The sequence below is a fragment of the Myxine glutinosa genome, chromosome 4, assembly GCF_964187855.1.
Source record: "Myxine glutinosa chromosome 4, kmMyxGlut1.1, whole genome shotgun sequence".
NCBI lineage: Eukaryota > Metazoa > Chordata > Myxini > Myxiniformes > Myxinidae > Myxine > Myxine glutinosa.
In genome coordinates this window covers 184,441,551-184,461,717 of record NC_136264.1, presented here as the reverse complement: position 1 = coordinate 184,461,717, position 20,167 = coordinate 184,441,551, and the positions used below count along the sequence as shown (strand labels likewise).

At 45.6% G+C, this 20,167-nt stretch overlaps 1 protein-coding gene across 1 annotated transcript in view; it reads right to left on the bottom strand.

The window, feature by feature from the left end:
• LOC137425996 (endosome/lysosome-associated apoptosis and autophagy regulator family member 2-like) overlaps nt 1-18,834 on the bottom strand; it is a 71,843-nt gene extending 53,009 nt beyond the window's left edge. Inside the window, exons 1-8 of the mRNA XM_078775340.1 lie at nt 18,778-18,834; nt 15,958-16,078; nt 7,713-7,908; nt 7,470-7,617; nt 5,591-5,677; nt 4,178-4,283; nt 2,278-2,430; nt 428-555 (exon numbers count right to left, since the gene is read on the bottom strand). Of these exons, the coding sequence (XP_078631466.1) occupies nt 428-555; nt 2,278-2,430; nt 4,178-4,283; nt 5,591-5,677; nt 7,470-7,617; nt 7,713-7,876 (786 nt within the window). The 5' untranslated portion in view covers nt 7,877-7,908; nt 15,958-16,078; nt 18,778-18,834. The remainder of the gene's footprint in view (nt 1-427; nt 556-2,277; nt 2,431-4,177; nt 4,284-5,590; nt 5,678-7,469; nt 7,618-7,712; nt 7,909-15,957; nt 16,079-18,777) is intronic.
• Between the last annotated feature and the right edge of the window lie 1,333 nt (nt 18,835-20,167).

Genomic DNA, 20,167 nt, shown 5'->3' with positions numbered 1-20,167 from the left:
ATTAAACCAAACGAAAGAAAATAAATATGATTTAAAGTGGAACGTCTATACTCCGGCAAGATGCAGGATTAACGACGAAGAGAGAAAAAAAAATGAAACCAAATTTTATCGCAATAACCACCACCCAGAGCGGGGAAAGGCCGTTCCAATGACTCCAAAAAGCTGTTCTCTCTCTCTCTCTTGTCTCGACAGAGGAAAACACGGGGAAAACTCCACAAACACGTACAAGACGCAAAGGGAGTTGAATGGGGATAGGAAAGACCACCAACACAACACAGCACTCACAGCTCAACGCACACAGCTGCCATGATTGCCACACCCACGCACGACTCACCAACGTCCAGCAGCGGAGAGCGAGAGAGAGAGAGAGAGAGATAGAGAGAGAGAAAGAGAAAGAGGGAAATGCGCACGAGATAGTGATGCGCACAAGCGAGAGTGTTTGAGTGGGTGTGTGTACTTGTGTTACCATGCCCTCGCTATCACAGCTTGAATGCAGATGGAAGTAGTCACTTTGGGTGCATGCTGGCCGTGGTGAGCATGATGCTGAACCGGGCTCTGAGTAAAAACAATATGCAATCCATTCATCATTATTCTTGCTCTACATCTGTACATGCAATACATTTCAATCCAAGCCTGAGGTAAAGGAAGACAAAAGTTGAGAAGGACAGGACCTAATGCTATGTTACACATGCACAGCAGACAAAACTCAGGTTTCTGGTTAAATGTTTGAGGCACAATCTAAGACACGGAAGAATTGACTCAATTTTGGTGAAGATTCGAATCCGGATCAGAGAATTTTTATGTGATTCTTCACCATTGAGGGATAGGGATAAACCCGATATATAGCACGATAACTCAAAAAGATATGGAAAGATTCGGACGAAACTTGGTGGATATGTTGGGTGTGTGACAAGGACGAATCCTTTCGATGTCGGTGAAGATCCGAATCCGGATACGAGAGTTTTTAAAATAACAAATGATTCTTCACCATTGAGTGATCGGGACAAAAACGATATATAACATGGTATTTCAAAAGGTTGTGGATGGATGAGGATAAAACGAAATGGATAAGTTGGTTAGGCGACAAGAACAAGCCGATTCGATTTTGGTCCAAGTCCGAATCCATATCCGACACACCAGTGGGATACAAAACATAAAATGTTTAGCCTGGTGCAGGTGTGCTCTCTATGCAGTGCCATTCTAGTTTGGTCATTTGACTGTTGTTTGTTCGATACTGCAAAACCCTTTGGTATTACACATGACGTATTAGGTAACCCTGTTTCCGTTTCCGGGTAGGCGGAGTCAGTTGCTCGATGATGGCCTGCGGCCTAAGGCTTGCGTGTTTGGTCACCGTGTAGTTTGAATAAACTCAGATGTTCATTATTGCCTTCTTGAACTTTTAACATTGTTCGGTTTCCTTTCTTGCCTCCTTCAATTTTTGTTATTCCTATTCTTTAATTTTTAGCTGCGACGAGCAGCTCTATGAGAGGACCGCGTTGTTGTTCTTGTTGTTGGGGTGGCTTTTTGAATAGCACATGCGCATACACTCGGACGTGCGTTGGTAGTGAGGTAAGAACATCGCGGACTAAAATCGCGATTTGTTTGAAGAAACCAGAATAAATTTAGCAACAAAGACAACATGAATGTTTTCATATCAATCTCGTTTCACAGAACTTTTTTACTTTCAAATCACTTTCACCACACCACACCAAACAGAACCACAGAACCACACCACTGTTTTCACAAAACGACACCCACTTTCAAATCCCCTACCGACCAAGCCCGTTTCAAATTATCCCTCTGCCACCCAGAATTAACATTAATAAATAACATTAATGAATTAACATTAACATTAACAGAAATAACATTCACGTCCATACATTATATGTAATCAGTTGATGAAGCATGTTGCGTCGCAAAACAAAGGACAAGACCAGAACCGAAAGACAAAAAGACGCTAGTGCATGCGTATAATTTAATGACTGGTCGAATTTGGTAGCGCATATTGCAACGGATATCCTCATGATTCTACACGGCGCAGCTGGTGACCACACTGTGGTCATTTTTCTCTTGTTTTGGACTACGGTACACAAAACTAGGTTGACCCCCTCCAATCCCCTAAATTAATTTGCTCAGCAAAGCTCGGCAACTCCTCACTCCATATTGGTTTGCCCTATGCACTGGCATGCCTCCACCACACTTTTCAATAGCAATCGATGGCCTTGGCCCCCACTATTAGGCTTAACATGTAATTGTCTGATCCATAGCGACACTCACCGGCAAACTCCTTATCGGAATCACAGGGCAAACAGCGAGTAGCTCCATGGCCTGAGAATGTGTCCCGGGGACAAGGGAAGCAGGAGGACGACCTAGGCCTATTGTTGAACATACCAGGCTTGCAGGGGGAGCATACAGACGTGTAGGATACACCTGCAAACAATGCAGAGTGCCTATATTTATATTCTTGCAGCAAACAAAATATCCCTGAAAAACAAGGCGAATGAAAGACATTTGATGAGAAAGCACGAATGCATATTTTTTGATTAACGCAATTTGCAAACAGGTAGGAAAATACAAGGTTTGTTTCACTGAGTAATCCACGTGCACTCAGGTAAAGCAAACTGGGAAAGAAAGGGATTGTTCGTTTTGAGCAATTGGCCATGACCTTAAAGTTTGTTGGTTTTCCAAAGCTCATCAACACCCATTCTTGAATGAAAAGACATACATGCAGTTCGGATCTCCCTCATCACTGATATAATTAAGGTGCATAAGGAAGTGTCCAATAGCAGACTGACATTACTGTGAGGTCAAGCAAGAGGAACCTGGAATAAATTTACAAATCAAACAATACTTCTCTTGTAAAACTTGAAAATAGCTGCTTCATGATCTTAAGACATCCCTAGAAACAATTACAATTGTGTAAGTAATTAATTTCTGTGGACGGAAGTTACGTATTCGCCCCTCTATCCTCTATGTCTGTTTCTTTGTCTGTGTGAGCATGATATCTCAAAATGTTATGGACGGCTTTGGATGAAACCTGGTTGGATGTGTGACAATGACGAATTAATTCGAATTTGGTGAAGACACGGATCCAGATCGCAGAAATTTGAAAGCGATTCTTCACAATTGAGAGATATAAGGCCAAAAACGATATATAGCATGATATAAACAAAAAATGGACGGATTTGGCCAAAACTTTATGGATGAGTTCGGTAGATAACAAGAGCAAGCCAATTCGATTTTGGTTCAGGTACAGATGCAGATCCGGCCTATCAGTGGGATACAAAACATAAAGTGTTCAGCCTGGAGGAGGTATGAGCTCCACCATGAGTCGTTCTACTTTCTAGTGAGTTTAATTTAAACACATACCAAATGGAGAGAGCTGCTCCTCTTTCAGCAATGGATTCAGACCATAAATGTCAAACAAGCGGTCTGGATCGTCTCCTTGGACATATCTTGGGCATTCGACTCTTTCTGGCATCCGGCTTTGCTTGCCAAGCTCTCTGCCTGTGGCATTCGAGGCCTTCTTCATTCCTGCATTTCTGACATCCTTCACTCACGCTGTCGATGCATTGCTATGGTACCCTCTCCAACTCTCCATCTGGGGTTGTATATGGTATGGTATCAATGGTACCCTCTCCTCCCCTTTCCCAGTGGAAGCTGCAGTGCCCCACGGCAGTGTCTTGGGCTGATTCGCATGACAATTAAATCAAAGGGCATTCTCATCTTACTATAATTCACCAAATATCCGTCCATCTGTCCGTCCGTCCATCCATCCGTCTGTCTGTCTGTCTGTCCGTCTGTCCGTCCGTTCCCAGGTACCGCAAAAACGGCTGAACCGATCACAACGAAATTTTGGGTGGTCACTTTAATACCAGTCCCTGGTCCTTGTCATGCTTTAGCGAGATGATGGCATTTAAACAGCAATTACATTTTGTTCAGCAGTGTATTTGACACTTTAAACATACAATTCTGTTCCACCTGGTTTAACGTCAGTGCAAGTTTGCGCAGTGTCCGATGGAAGTTGTTTGGAGAGCTGCAATAGCCTGAACGATAAGGAAGAAGGTCCCTTCCCATGCAAGTAAGCAAAACGATTATGGTTATCTCAGTTCATGCGGTACTTGAGATGAAGTGAGACAATTGGTATTTATAAGAAGACATGTGCAAGGCAATATACCAGTTATATGTATGTTGCGCAGAAGAATGGGGTTCGGAAGACGTGCGGTTTGCGGAACACTCGTCGTCTTCCAAAAAAGCACGTTGCTTCCAGAGTCCAAGTTTTCCTGCCCGCAAATGAGAATTCCACATTCACATGTTAGGACTTTGGATAAACTGCCAATGTTTCCAGGACTTGGTACATTTATGGTGCATAAGGAGGTACAAAATAGCAGGCTGACATCACTATGAGGTCAAATTGAACCCTGAATAAATTTCCAAGTCCCCTGTGTGCGAGTGTGCCAGGCGCCTGTGTTGGGAACAGATAGGTAAGGATTTATGCCAAGCCTGCTTCTCGTCCTTTTTCTGTGCTTTTTGTGAATAAAGACATGTACATTGTATTTCCTCTCGACCTGTTCGTGTGCGTCTTTTCCCCCATTGACCCAGCATCGTTCAAACCAAATTTGGCTGTTCGATTAAGTCCGTAGATCACGCAGTGTAAAACCGTGACCCACACCGCACGATTCGCTCGGCGCACCTGATTGAACTTGGTGTGGGATCGCGAGGGGTTCTATACCCGGTCTTCCCGGTCACGTGGTCTCGAAGGTATTCGGATCACGGTCGATAACCCTTCGGCCTGTGGTTGGGGGATTGGCGATTGGAGTTGCTGCGCAACCCGCCGGGTGCGAGGCGGTCGACAGCTGTGGACCCGGTGTCTGTGGGGAAACGGGGCCTTAACCCCCCCCCCCCCTAGTACGTCGACAGACCCGGGATCCGCAACAAAATTGGAAGTACTTATCTCATGAGGCTTGAAATGAGCTAGTTAGTGATCGCAAGACAGAGAAACAATTAAGATGGTGCAAGCAATTACTCGTGAATTCCAAATTCCTAACTCTAACTCTCCCACACAAATGTCAGGTAATCAAGTTAAGTGTGAGCAAATGCAGCTTTGAGACATCTTAATGTGTGAAAGTAACAACAATAATTCTCATTGAAGAAAGGTGTAAAGACATCTGAAATTGTGTAATGATTACACAATGTTTGTGAGCAAACTACTTCAAGGAATTAAATAAAACAGAAGAAAACTTTGAAGAACTCTATTTCAGTTCACTTCCGGATGAAGGCCCCAACTCATGCTGTAAGGTAGAAAAATGGATGAAATCAACAGGACGTTGACTGAGGTATCCTAACCGCCCGCAAGGTATCCTAACCATCGAGTGATGCTGATCGAGCGAGCAAAAAAGGAAAAGGAAAGGTGCATGCCGAAGGACAACGGAAGTCATAATACAACAATGGAACTGCTTTCCATTTTCGCAACTTTCTAGAAAAGGGGTGTTAAAATCCTGTCAGGTGAACAACAATGGTGATGTGTTTGTGTCAGTAAAGCTTCTTGAACTGGTTATTGCAGATGATCATGGATTGAAATTGCACGTACTTGATGTTCGGTCCAGTGTCCACTTTGTGAGCGAGGTAGTTGCCTGGTGGTGTTGCTTCTCACAGCGTGGCACTGATCATTCTGCACCTGCAAACCCCACCACACATACTACACACGTGTCCACAATATAATCGCACGTTCAAAATTACACTCAGCACAGGGGGGTTACACCCAACAAAGCACGCTCGTACTATCAGGTATGGTGAACCAAGTTCAAAGCCGCAAGTAGTTTTACAAAGAGTGCAGCTCAGAATCTCTTGCCAAGACTTGCTGGCATATCCTTTCTGGTTTAACTCCTTCAATATGCCAGTTTATAAATAATACAAGTCACAAAAAATAATAAATAACTAGAAAAACATGTCAGAATGAAATCCCCAAAAACAACCAAATAAGGTCGTAATGACGCCATATTTCGGCACCTTTTTCGGAATGCCATCACACCATCATTTTGACTTTTTTCAGTCTCAATCCCACAAACATATAATACACAAATGCACCCATCTACACTACAAATGTACAACTCCCTCTCTCATACAATATTGTTTCTGTTGCCACACAGTCACCTATGACAAAAATGTCAATATATGTCATGATGGAAATCCGTAAAAAGATTGTGGTGTCGTTATTACGTTGTTTGGTTATTTTTTGGGGAATTCCATTCCGACATGTTTTTTTAATGTCACCTTTGTGACGAGTTTCTGCCCGGTTTTTTAAATTATTTTTTGCTGGGGAGCGAGGAGAGAGAAGTATTGTTCTGTTCATTCTTGACCATTTTCCTATGAAATTACACATTCTGCAATTACCTTGCAATCCAAGGCAGACTTTATGAAAGATTACAGCAGAGATAATTACCGCAGAGTTTCCCAGTCAGTGCATGTTTAAATGGTGTGCAACGGCCATGCGAATGACTGACGATTGCCAAACAAGTTTGATTTCTTTGAAAATGCCATGGTATGGGTGCAATACCCCAGAGGCAATGGCGCTTCCTTGCGTTAGAATCATTGGAATCGCTTCAGCCATTATTGTGCTAGCCTGGCTGAAGAAAGAAAGAAAAAGAAGTACAATTTGGCGGTTTAGCGAACTCCCGATTTGGTACTTTAGCGATGCATTCTGGCATATTTATCAGTCTTGTACTTGTGAAACGCTCGAGAATAACATGTATGGCTTTTAATGGCTTATGACTTCACTCAATAGCAGACTTTTCAAAGTATTATTTTATACACATTTGATGCGGCAGCCATTCTTTTCCATGCCATACTGTAGTATGGCATGGTAGTACATATGGAGTACTACTGTAGTCCATGATAAAAATAACTTGAGTCAATATTAAAAGGCAACTTATGTATCGTTATTAATTTCATGAATTCTTAAACTCAATATCACTGTGAAAAAAATGAAGAAGAAGAGGATTCGGAGGTGTGATACTTCTCACATGTCTATGTATATGCGAATGCTTTGTGTGCGTGGATAGGCGGTTTCTACAAGCTGAATGGGCTATACAGAGATGTGCGCTGGTTCATCTTGGTAAGACGAGACTGTGATTGATAGCTAATGTGTTAGAAAGCTTTACCCATTTATATATGCTTTTATATGCTTCGTAAGACTAATGAGATTAAGGCTAACCCCCGCTCTTGCAGGGAAAATGGCCTTTTAAAATGCCTGTTGTTGTGTGTTGTTGTAAGACTAATGAGATTAATGCCTATGTGTGTAGGATGTGAAGATCGATTTCAATAAAGCCTCTTATCTTGGAGCGAGGTCTTGAATCCATTTCATTAGGCCTACAATCACAAAGCTTGTCCTGCTTCTTCACGCACACCCCACCCTCCCTAATCAAATATTTTCCCACATCCAACCCCATCCCACCATAAATAAGTCTTACAAAGAACTCAAAGATGATGGCAGCATCAGGATACTGGTACTCAAAAGTGACTTTTCCTGCCTTCTTCAAGTTCGCCGTGTAAATGAGTGATGCCGAGCATTCGTCTCGATTCGACATCAGGAAACCCCCCCGAGTAGTCCACATCGACCTGTAATTACAGTGAGAGTCCTCAATATGTGATGCTTTAAGACTGTCCCTGATCGACTTGTCCTAGCAGCACTGCACATATTAGTGGTTTCTTACTGTTGACATCGGGCCTGTCCGGAGGCAGCTGGGTGTTGCACAAAGTCTGGTATTCCTGAGTGGAGTGTGAATCCAGCAGGAATGTCACTCCAGTCATCAAAACGTACCCCGCTGCCCAGTGAGAACGTGCCCGGCATGCAGCGAGCACATGACTGGTTCTGCATTTCCAGGTACTCACCCACAGAGCAAGAAAAGTCTGCAAATAGAGGCAATGGGGTGAAGGATGGTTTTGGCATGTAGAACTTTAACTGATATCCCAATGATAGGCCGGATGGGGATCAAGACCTGAACCAAAACCAAATCAGCTTGTTCTTGTCGCTTACCAAACTCATTCACCTAGTTTTGCAATAACCCGTCCACAACCTTTTGAGATATGCTATACATTTTCCTCCATTGATCCGCCATTGCTCGCCCCCAGGTTAACAATTGGCCGTAACGACATTAGCATCACTCAGGCGGTTACCAATGGTTTTCGCTCGGCCATCTAAAGTGGTATACCGTCGGAGGGTACGGTGCGTCCCCCTATTGGGACCGTCACGTGGTACAGGTAAGTTAATGCGCGACGGACCAATCGGCGTTCATAGTTGCTGGTTCGCAACCTGCTAAGAACAGAGTTATTCATGCGTGGCAGCCACAGGTCCGGTAAGTTCGGGAGGGAATGGAGGTTAACCCCCTCGTAGTAAACCCGAGCCCCGGGCCATAACATATTCGGTGTTCAGTAGCGGGTTTCCGCTCCGGCCACCGTAACAATATATATATATATATATATATATATATATATATATATATATATATATATATATATATATATATATATTGTTGCGGTTTTGAGTCTGTCAAGTGAGTTTAATAAAGGTTAAAGTCTGTCATCCATAGTTAGTCACACAGGCAACATGTAGCCTCACGATAGTATAGTTATGTCTTAGTATTTGTAAGCTTAGTCCTTTTCCTTTGTTAGTTCTGCGTTGCGTAGGAGCCAGGAAAATAGGCCCTACTGCCACCTATCATCCTACATCCGTAGCCTCAATCCCTTTTGCGTTAACGTTGGTTCATATTGGGCGAGTTAACATGAGGCAGGCCTAGGAAGGATCGGGGCTGAGTCGAGGTGGAGCGGCAGAAGCAATGACGGTAAACACGAGCCGCCAATCAGAGCTCGAGGGTGGTGGCGGTGGCGTGGCGTCAGAGGGCGTGGTGAGAAGAGTTGGTGAGTTCCAGAAGGTTCGGGGGGCGTAGCTATAAAACCGCTGCGCGAAAGCCCTCGACAGGACTTGCTGCTTGAGAGAAAGATAAAAGGACTGCTGCCTGAGAGGACTTTGCTGCGAGAGAGAGAGAGAGAGAGAGAGAGAGAGATAAAGGACTTGCAGAGGAGAGAGAGAGATAAAAGGACTTACACCAGAGGACTTTGCTGCGAGAGAGATAGAGAGATAAAGGACTCGCGTTGTGATGAACTTGACGAACTTGCACAAGAACGCGCGCGCTAACCAGCTCGGAGTGTATTGAAGAAGAGGAGTTGGCCGCTACACATACGCGGGCGCAGTCAGACGCGCTTATGAACGAGTATAGCGCATTTGATACGCGCGAGTGAACAAGGCTGCGTAACCGCCAGCAGTATTAAAGTCTGCCCTCTACCGTTTCGCCCCAACATCTGCTGGTACGAGAGACGCGCTGCGAGTCCCTGCCTTTGCCTGCCACCATCTTTGGGGGATGTGGCGGGGACCGTGGAGAGCCCGACGGGGACCATCTCTCGACGTGTTGGGGAACACCTGCCCATCTGCAATCCCATGTGTGAGTGTGAGATGGGCCCGTTGTCCCAGGGATACGTTAAGACTGCTTAAGGATTGCTCTGTATCTCTTTGTCCTTGAACCTGTATATACGTGTGGCAATAATTAAACCATCTGTTCTTCCTTTCTTCCCTGATTCGATCGTTCCTGTGGTTTCTCCATTTGACTAAGCGTGGCACGAATAAGATCGCTCCAATCGGGTTCCACTAAGTAAGAGTACGCAATCCACTTCCACTAAGTAAGAGACCACGTGTACGCAATCCACTCGGCGTACTCAAACCACACGTGGTTCGTGCGAGGCTTGTTTCCTCGCTCCCAGGGCAGCGCGGGGACTTAGGTACGAGCGAAAAGTAGTCCCGAAACCCTACGCCGCGTGTGTCCGGGAGGGACGTAATAAGTCTCGGTTCCGCCAGGCCCAGTAAAGACAAGGGGATTAATCCCCCCTGATAAGTGGAAGAAGGCCGGCGTAGAGAACCGTAACAGTATATTGTTGCGGATTTCATCGCTGGCCTTCTCCCCTTACCAAGGGGGGATTAGTCCCCTTGTCTTTGACTGGCCGACGGGACCCGGGACCTATGACGTCCTTCCCGGAAAGCGTGAAATAGGGTTTTAGGCCGAATTCACTATTACCTAATTACTCGCGCTGCCCAGAAATGAGGAAATAAGCCCCGCACGAATCACGCGTGCTGAGACGCCGAGCGGTGCGTACACGCGATCCGTGCCGTTTATAGGTGGAACCCGATTCAAGCAACCTTAATTCGTACCACACTTAGCCAATGATGGAAAACACGAAGGCGATCGAATTGGAAGAAAGAACAAGGTTTATTTACACTATTCACAATGATGAGAAGAAGAAGAGACACAGGGCAATCCTTAAGAACAGTCTTAACTTAATATCCCAGACAAACGGGCCTGTCTCACACACAGACACTCACACGGGGCTTGCTGATGAAGGTCAGGTTAATGGTCACCAGCGCGTCCAGGGATGGAATTCCGTGCAGCTCCCTCCCACCTCCGGTTCGTCCCAGGCAGATGGTAAGTCGAAGGGCAGGAGCTCTCCGCATGTCGTTGGCGCACACGGGATAATACGGGGCGAACTGTAGGGTCTGGGCTCTGGCGGTTAACACGGGTGGCTATTGCCGCGTTCACTCGCGTGGCTGCGTACATAATAGGCGAATACAGTTCAAAGCCTTGAAGCGCTGACACAATGAAGTGCTCTCAATGCGCTCGCCGTAAAAGTCCTTCCAGACCCTTTTCTCTGCGTGTCTTGGCAGCAAGTCCTCCGAGTCCTCCGAGTCCTCACTCATGCTCTCTTGCAAGTCGTGCTCACCACTCCTCGTAAGTCCTCTTTACTACTCCTTTTCCCAATGAGTCCTCGTGCATAAGTCCTGTTCAAGGGCTTTGTGCACTGGCTTTTATAGGCACACCCCACGAACCTTCCAGCACTTACCAGATGCGCCTTACCACGCCCTGTCACGCCATGCCCTTAGAGCCCTGGTTGGCTGGTGGCCCTTACCGTCATCGCCTCTGACACGCTCCTTGACGCTGCCCCACTCCGACCCCGCGCTCCTCCCTCTTCTCAGGCCTCCCTCGTGTTACTTGACTAGCGAGCAAACAAAGGGCAGCGAATGCTGCTGGCAGCCAAAGCGTAACAAACTGCTGCGGGTAGCCCATAGCGCAACAAACTGAGGGATCAGCCAAATGGGGCACGGGATCAGTTATGCCCATAGGCGGAATTGGAGGGTGGCGCAAAATGAAAGGACCTAAACTCATGTCTTTACACAACGCAGATATTACTAGTGGAAATGGCCTATACTTACACATACTATGACATAACTAATACTCTAAGTGGGCCTATGTGTTGCTCGTGGACTATCTATGGGGGGCAAACCTTTAGCCTTTAATGATGTCATATATACAAATCTCAAAACCGCAGCAATATATATATATATATATATATATATATATATATACATATATACATATATATATACATATATATATATATATACATATATATATATATATATATATATATATATATATATATATATATATATATATATATATATATATATATACAGTGGTACCTCGGCTTACGAGTGCCCCAACGTACGAGTTTTTCGGGATACGAGCCGTCGCTCGGGCGGTTTGTTGCTTTGGGATACGAGCCGAGATCCGATGTACGAGCTCAAAAAATTTATTTTTTTGAATTTTCCGGTTGTGGCTTCCGGTTCCGGTCACGTGGTTATCTTGCCGTGAAAGCATCTCTGCTTGGATATAAAACACGCAATCGTCGAAATACATGAGCGAGGAATCTCCTTGCTCCAGCCGGTGACGTCATCGGCGGGGATCCCCGCCTCCAGAGTGGCTGGTCACGTGACCGCCAAAGCGTGTCGCGCGTGCGGGTATAATGAGCTACACCTGTGGATCACGTGACCACGGAAGCACGCCTCGCTTGAGAGGCATGGCTTTCGGTTTGCGTTTTGCTTTATAAGGCGCGATAAATGGGCTTTTGAGTGTTAGCGGTTCATGGCGTTGACGGTTCATGACGGTTCATGACGGTTCATGACGGTTCATGACGGTTCATGACGGTTCATGACGGTTCATGGCGTTGACGGTCAAAAACCCATTACATCAATTTTACCAGGCACTGTACAGTAAGTACAGTGGACACCAAATGCACGGTGGAAGGCTAGAAGTAGAAGATCGTCCAAGACAAGTGAGAATAAGCCATACTTTGGAGATGACGTCATTCGCTGGTCCGATAACCAAAGATGTGGTATAAAAAACCAGGTGAGCTAACAATGCAGCAATGAAGGAATTCGGCCAAGGCACCGGCACACAACGACCTACCTACATCGAAAGACTCAATGCCAATGGTGACAGAAGCCAAGACGGCCGGCTTAAACACCGCCGAAAGACCACGGTGTACCAACTTACGATGCAGAACATCTTGCACTTAATATGATGACAACAGGTGCCATCCTCTGACGTACCATTACAGGTACAGGTACAGTACACGTGAGCACAGAGCAAAAGTTCACTGAAACCGAGATTAAGAAAAAAGAAAAAACACCTCGTGGTCCGTGCTCGATATCCGAGTTTCAATCTTTTCAAACACATGATGCTCTCGGTCACGGTATCTCCTGCGAGCTGCTTCTCCTTCAACCACACAAACAACAACTTCTCCATATCTTCATGGATAGAGGTCCGGAGCTTTGAAATAATCGTAACGCCCTTGGCTGGCGTTATAGCCTTTATGGACTCCTTCTGCTTCAAAATCGTACATATCGTAGAAGGAGTACGATCGTACTGCCTCGCCAAGTCGACAACACGCACACCTCACCTGGCATGCTCTTCTCCTCTGCTTAATAAAACCAGTTTATTTCTTTACATTCTCTTGTATTATGTACAGTATATACGAGGTCGTGCTTGTTTATACATTATTTGTTATTTATAAAGTACATTTTTGTTATTTAAAAGCACCTAACAAAAAAAATTGGTGTTTTTTTTTTGAGGCTGGAACGGATTAATAGCATTTCAATGCATTTGAATGGGAAAATTTGCTTTGACTTACGAGCGATTTGGCTTACGAGCTCCGTCACGGAACGGATTAAACTCGTAAGCCGAGGTACCACTGTATATATATATATATATATATATATATATATATATATATATATATATATATATATATATATATATATATATATATAGTTGCGGTTTTGGGAAAACACTAAAAAGTAATGGAAACCACCATACAGGTTCCTTAGAATAGTCATTTCATAGCAGACCATTATCTTGGCCCCTTCCCCTTATTTCAGGTTATTATGTCTTCATGCATTGGGGAAAGGAAAGATAGGTCCTCCACTCATAAGGGATGTTGCACCAGACTCCAATGGACAACATGGTGTCCAGGTTCAGAAACCCACCAATCAGGGTGAAAGTTACTTTGGGGTAACTTCTGGGGCAGAATAACAGGCTCCACCAATCGGGAGCCAGGAGACCTCCAAATTACCCCCCACCCTCGGCGAGGGTGAACAAAGGGCTTTTGAACACTTTTTTTCTCTCTCTTGGTTCGTGGCTGGCAACGCAGGCGGTCACGGTTCATTTGCCCTCTTGGTTCTTCAACATTGTGGACCTAACACGTGCCTGTATTTAATCTCTGTCTGGCTGCCCTCTCTCGCCCCACTGAGCACGCGGACATTTGTGCTCTTGGCTGGTCTCCCTCTCGCAGGCCTCTACACCTGCATTATTCCACTCTGGGCCTGTCTCTTGTGCACTCACCACATGTCTGAAAGATTGCTACACTCTGGTCCTGTCTCTCTCTGCCGGGTTCACTCAGCCTCTGCACGTGATTGCTCTCTTGCCCGGACTCTCCCTGCTCCCGATCGCTGCACATAGACACGCCAAAGAGGCCTCAAACTTGCTCGTTTTGCACGTGTTCATTGTTCTTCTCTGGCTGCCGGACTGTCTCTTGGTGCCTGTGTGCACGACCTTACCTGCCCAAGTCCATGCTGATAATCGACTTCAATCTGCCGTGCTGGGGGGCATCCGGAGCATCGTAGCCTTTGTGCTATCAGCTTTCCTACGTTTGTTTGTTCGTTCCCCTCCACTCCCCCGTGAAAGTGTGCTGGGCCCATGTGGTGTTTATTTGTAGTAATTGTAATTAGGCGTAGAAAAAGCTAAGTTCCTGCTTCTCGTCCGTTTTTCTTTCCTATTGAAATAATTACATTGTAAATATCTGTAATAAATCAAATCGTTAAAACGTTTTCCTTTTCTCTCTGTCCGTGAATGTCTTTTCCTCCATTGATCCACCATTGTTCGTACCCAAGTTAACATCAACCGTAATGGCATTAGCATCCTTCTGGCGGTTACCAACGGTTTTCGCTCGGCCGTCTAAATTTGGTACGCTGGAGGGTACGTACGGTACGTTCCCCGATTGAAACCGTCACGTGGTACAGGTAAGCTATCGTGCGACGGTCCGATTGGTGTTCATAGTTGCTGGTGTGTAACGTGCTAAGCAAGAACTTATTCGTGCGTGGCAGCTTTTTGCGTCGTTATTCATGCTGATCTTCCTCTGTGCTGGTCGTTATTCGTGCTGATCTTCCTCCGTGCTGGTCGTTCTTTGTGCTGATCCTCCTTTGTGCTGTCTATCGGATCGACCCATACTCTACGCGCAGGAACTGCCCTCACCCGAATCAGCATCCGCACGTCCTCCCGGTACGAGTCTAACAGGTGTGATTTATCCCCCGTGTGCGAGTGTGCCAGGCGCCTGTGTTGGGAATAGTTGGGTAAGGATTTATGATAAGCCTGCCTCTCGTCCTTTCTCTGTGCTTTTTGTGAATAAAGAAGTTTACATTTTATTTCCTCTCGACCTGCTCGTGTGCGTCTTTTTCCCCATTGACCCGGCATCGTTCAACCTAATTCGGCTGCTCGAATAGGTCTGGAGATAACGTAGTGTAAAAACGCGACCCACACCGTGCGTTTCGCTCGGCGCACCCGATTGAACTAGGTGTGGGATCGCGAGGGGTTCAATCGCCGATCTTCCCGGTCACGTTGTCTCGGATCACGGTCGATAACCCTTAGGCCCGTGGTTGGGGGATTGGCGATTGGAGTTGCTGCGCAACCCGCCGGGCGCAAGCTTCGTCGCGGTCGACGGCCTGTGGACCCCGTGTCTGTGGGGAAACGGGGTCTTAACCCCCCTTAGTATGTCGACAGACACGGGATCCACAACAATATATATATATATATATATATATATATATATATATATATATATATATATATATATATTGTGGCGGACACGAAAGCCCACTGGCGTGGTGACATCATTCCGCACACCAGGTGGGCGGCGGCCACGCCCGAGGGGTAGGCGTGGCCTCAGGATATACACCGGGGCGCAGCCCGGAGTGCGCCAGTGCTACAGTGAGCTCTTTTAATAAAGACTTAAACTCACCGCGTTGTCCGCTTCCTTCTTGTTGTGCAAGCAAGCGCGCGTAGCACCGCGCTTCAATATATATATATATATATATATATATATATATATATATATATATATATATATATATATATATATATATATATACATGACTCCACAATCTGTACAAAACGTATTGGATCCCGGATATTTTGGAAGCAATGACAGGACGCATTCTCCTTCAATGTGATAGCTTACATGAGCTATAGCTATTCCACATTGATTACAGAAGCTTCATCCTCCTTGGCTGACATCATGGCGTTGGCGGCCCCACCTAGAGATGCTCTTATTTGGCACGTGATCACGTCTACTATTTGGAAACACTTGCTAGATCAAGTAGCTAAACAATGTTTTAGACTCGAACTCTACTTTCAAGGGGCTCGTGAGCATCTGGTGAATAACTCCTCCCCTCCAAACCCCAGTAATCAGCCACTAACAGGAAAAGTTAGAGATAACATTCATGGACTGCAACAAACTCACTGCACTTGGTTCCAGGTGTGGGATCAGGACGACCTGTGCAAGGACGCGAAGAGATGGGAATCGCAACTCTCCATCGTGTGCCTGCATTGTCACATTCTGTGTATGCAAACTGGTAATCATCCTGAAAACAAAAACAAATATGAAGATAAACAAGGAGCTGATACTCCAGGACCCCACATTTTGGGTGGTAGGGGAAATCGATCTGTGTCATATGGAAGCTAAATCTTGAACGATTTTTGAAATATCGCAAACACAAGCCAAGTTACCAAGATGGTAACCCTGGTGTTGGCTTAACGGGTAAGGTGGCTGGCTTAAAATATTAGGGTCTTGAGTTTGAGCCCATGTCAGCCGTTGAATTAATACCAGGTGGGTTGACTCAGCCCGCCATCCTTTCGAGGTTGGAAAAATTAGTACCAGCTCACTGGTAACAGTGGCACTGCGTCAGCGACACAGCCGCGCTTCCAGAAAAGTGATGCAACCAGCAGTAACAGGCTGATCACGAAAACAACAACAACCGAGATGGTTGCCATGGCAACAGAATTCAGCCAATCACAGCCACGATCTAATCAGGTTGAGGTAATGTCATGAGGAATAGATATCTGCAATGTCAAATCTAAATGTTCAACAGTTTTTGAAATATCCGTGTACACAAAAGTACATGGACAGATGATCGGTCGGTCGGACGGAGTTCATTTTGATGTCCCCATCTCCGATACTGTCTCCTGTCGGAGGCAACAAGCAGAAAGAATGATCTATAATCCCAAGAGATAAACCCGGTTATTACCTAAACCAGGAAAGGTAACCAAAGGAACCAGTATAATAACTACAATGGTTTATGTTTATGTTTTGTATCGACTGATAGGCCGGATCTGGATTTGGACCTAAACCAAAATCGAATCGAATCGTCCTTGTCAAACACCCGACCAATCCACCAAGTTTCGTCCGAATCAGTCCACAACCTTTTCAGTTATCTTGTTCATAAACAGACAAACAAACAAACAGACACGGGTGAAAATATGACCTGGTAACAAGGGACTTGTCATGAAACAACACCTGGAGACTTCACCGTAAACAGTAAAACATCAATTTCAGTAAAATGCAATTGCTGGATGTGGACGACCGAATTCAATGTGACCTAATTCAGGTGTGGTTAATGGTGATCATTCCTCATCCTAAACATCTGTCATGGCACCAGGTAAAGGTGATCATTCCTCGTCCTACATATCTGTCATGGTAGCAGGTAAAGGTGATCATTCCTCGTCTTACACATCTGTCATGGTACCAGGTAAAGGTGATCATTAATCGTCATATACATCTGTCATGGTACCAGGTAAAGGTGATCATTCCTCGTCCGACACATCTGTCATGGTACCAGGTAAAGGTGATCATTCCTCGTCCGACACATCTGTCATGGTACCAGGTAAAGGTGATCATTCCTCGTCCTTCACATCTGTCATGGTACCAGGTAAAGGTGATCATTCCTCGTCTGACACATCTGTCATGGTACCAGGTAAAGGTCATCATTCCTCGTCCTACACATCTGTCATGTTACCAGGTAAAGGTGATCATTCCTCGTCCTACACATCTGTCATGGTACCAGGTAAAGGTGACCATTCCTCGTCCTACACATCTGTCATGGTACCAGGTAAAGGTGATCATTCCTCGTCCTACACATCTGTAATGGCACCAGGTAAAGGTGATCATTCCTCGTCCTACACATCTGTCATGGCGCCAGGTAAAGGTGATCATTCCGCGTCATACATATCTGTCATGGTACCAGGTAAAGGTGATCATTCCTCGTCCTACACATCTGTCATGGTACCAGGTAAAGGTGATCATTCCCCGTCCTACACATCTGTCATGGCGCCAGGTAAAGGTGATCATTCCTCGTCCTACACATCTGTCATGGTACCAGGTAAAGGTGATCATTCCTCGTCCTACACATCTGTCATGGTACCAGGTAAAGGTGATCATTCCGCGTCATACATATCTGTCATGGTACCAGGTAAAGGTGATCATTCCTCGTCCTACACATCTGTCATGGTACCAGGTAAAGGTGATCATTCCTCGTCATACATATCTGTCATGGTACCAGGTAAAGGTGATCATTCCGTGTCATACATATCTGTCATGGTACCAGGTAAAGGTGATCATTCCTCGTCCTACACATCTTTCATGGTAACAGGTAAAGGTGATCATTCCTCGTTCTACACATCTGTCATGGTACCAGGTAAAGTTGATCATTCCTCGTCCTACACATCTGTCATGGTACCAGGTAAAGGTGATAATTCCTCGTCCTACACATCTGTCATGGTGCCAGGTAAAGGTGATCATTCCTCGTCCTACACATCTGTCATGGTACCAGGTAAAGGTGATAATTCCTCGTCCTACACATCTGTCATGGTGCCAGGTAAAGGTGATCATTCCTCGTCCTACACATCTGTCATGGTACCAGGTAAAGGTGATCATTAACGTTTATAATTTCCGGATTAAATCGAGCTATAGCTGGATGATCGACGGTGCAGCACCCCCGCAGGCACAAGATGATGCCAACTGTATTGTGACGTCAGATCTGGTTTCACCTGTCACGGTGACACCGAAATCAAAACAATATGAACCGCAGCTGAGCACATCATGCTTTCGCATCTGTACACCTGGATATCAACACCAAGAACGTGATCAGGGCGACGAATCATTGGATGATCGCGCACGGACAATGTAATCATGGACATCGCACTCAGTACAACCGGCGTTTCGGTTGACACCTGTTTTCGAGTTGGACAGGAGTGGGTGCGCCAATGGATGGGGGCGCGCACCTACCTCCGTGCATGGCGGTCCCAGGTCGGGCCCCGTGGTGCCGCGCGTCTCCCTGATGAACGCGAACGCGAGCAGGAGGCGCGAAATGGCGCGAATACCTGGACCCGGACACGGACCCCCGCGGCTCTCGAGCCTTACATCGACACGTAGGAAATGCCCTTTGGCGCTGGAACCCGCACGGATCATTTCCACCTGGCGATGAGCAGCTCCGGTCCCTTTTAACCGTTTAAATGCCGCTCCGAGACATCCTGCCGTCCATGAACTCACGTGTCACGTGACGAGCATACGCCGGTCGGACATATTCGTGCAGCTGTCGCTTGGCGGCGACACTGTACGAGTGCTGTACTTGCAGGTACTGCCGGTACATCAAAATATTTATTGGGAGCATCTGCAGACACGAGTTGTTGATTGCAGGTTCAGGTAATATACAGGTTCCTGATCTTTCCATCAATTGAACATCTCCAAATGTCTTCCATGAGGGTTATCACTTATCAATATCATGTATGTTCGTGTATGGCATCCAATAGCATGTGCATGATTCACCAACAATCAACATTAACACATAACATAGATCTTTATAAAGTCAGGACCTTGAAAACAAGTCGTCTCTGGAGGAAAAGGGTGGAGGAAAATAGGACTAGAATATTGTGTGCACATTTGGTCACCACAACTCAGATAAGACAGAGAACCACAGAGGGTGCCCACTACCCAGCTAACACGCCAACGTTGGCCCAACGTTGGTCCAACGTTGGCATTTGGTCAATTGGTTGCAAGCGAATTGTTGACTCCTGGGTGACGTTGCTTATCGGTTGCAAACGCGACGTCTATTTTTCAACGTTGGCCCAACGACGGAGATGACGTTGCCCCAATGTTGGCCCAACGTTCTTGTGTTAGCTCGGTACAGTGTTGGACAACTACATTGATTCCTAGCTGAGCTAAATCAATGAATGGTCCTGGGGTCAATTTTGAAAAAAATAAAAATCTGCACCCCCCATCACTCCGAAGTTTGATGACGTTTTCCTCTCACTTGAACTATAAGGATGTCATTTCAAAATATTTCCCCCCACAGGACGTGTCCGTCCGAAAGAGCTTATCCTGTCATTGGATGTCTGTCTGTCTGTTTCTTTTTTTTAATCTGTCCGTTTGTGACCAAAATATCTCAAAAAGTTATGGACGGATTCGGCCGAAACCTGGTGGACAAGTTGGATGTGTGACAAGGACAAATCGATACGATTTGGGTGAAGATCTGAATACAGATCCGGATTAGAGGATTTGTTTTTCATTTTCAAGTGATTCTTCATCATTAATGATGTCATAGGTGCCTCCATTATGACATCATAATTCGACAAGTACAAAACTTCATCCGATCAAGATGAAATTTCTTGAGCGTCAT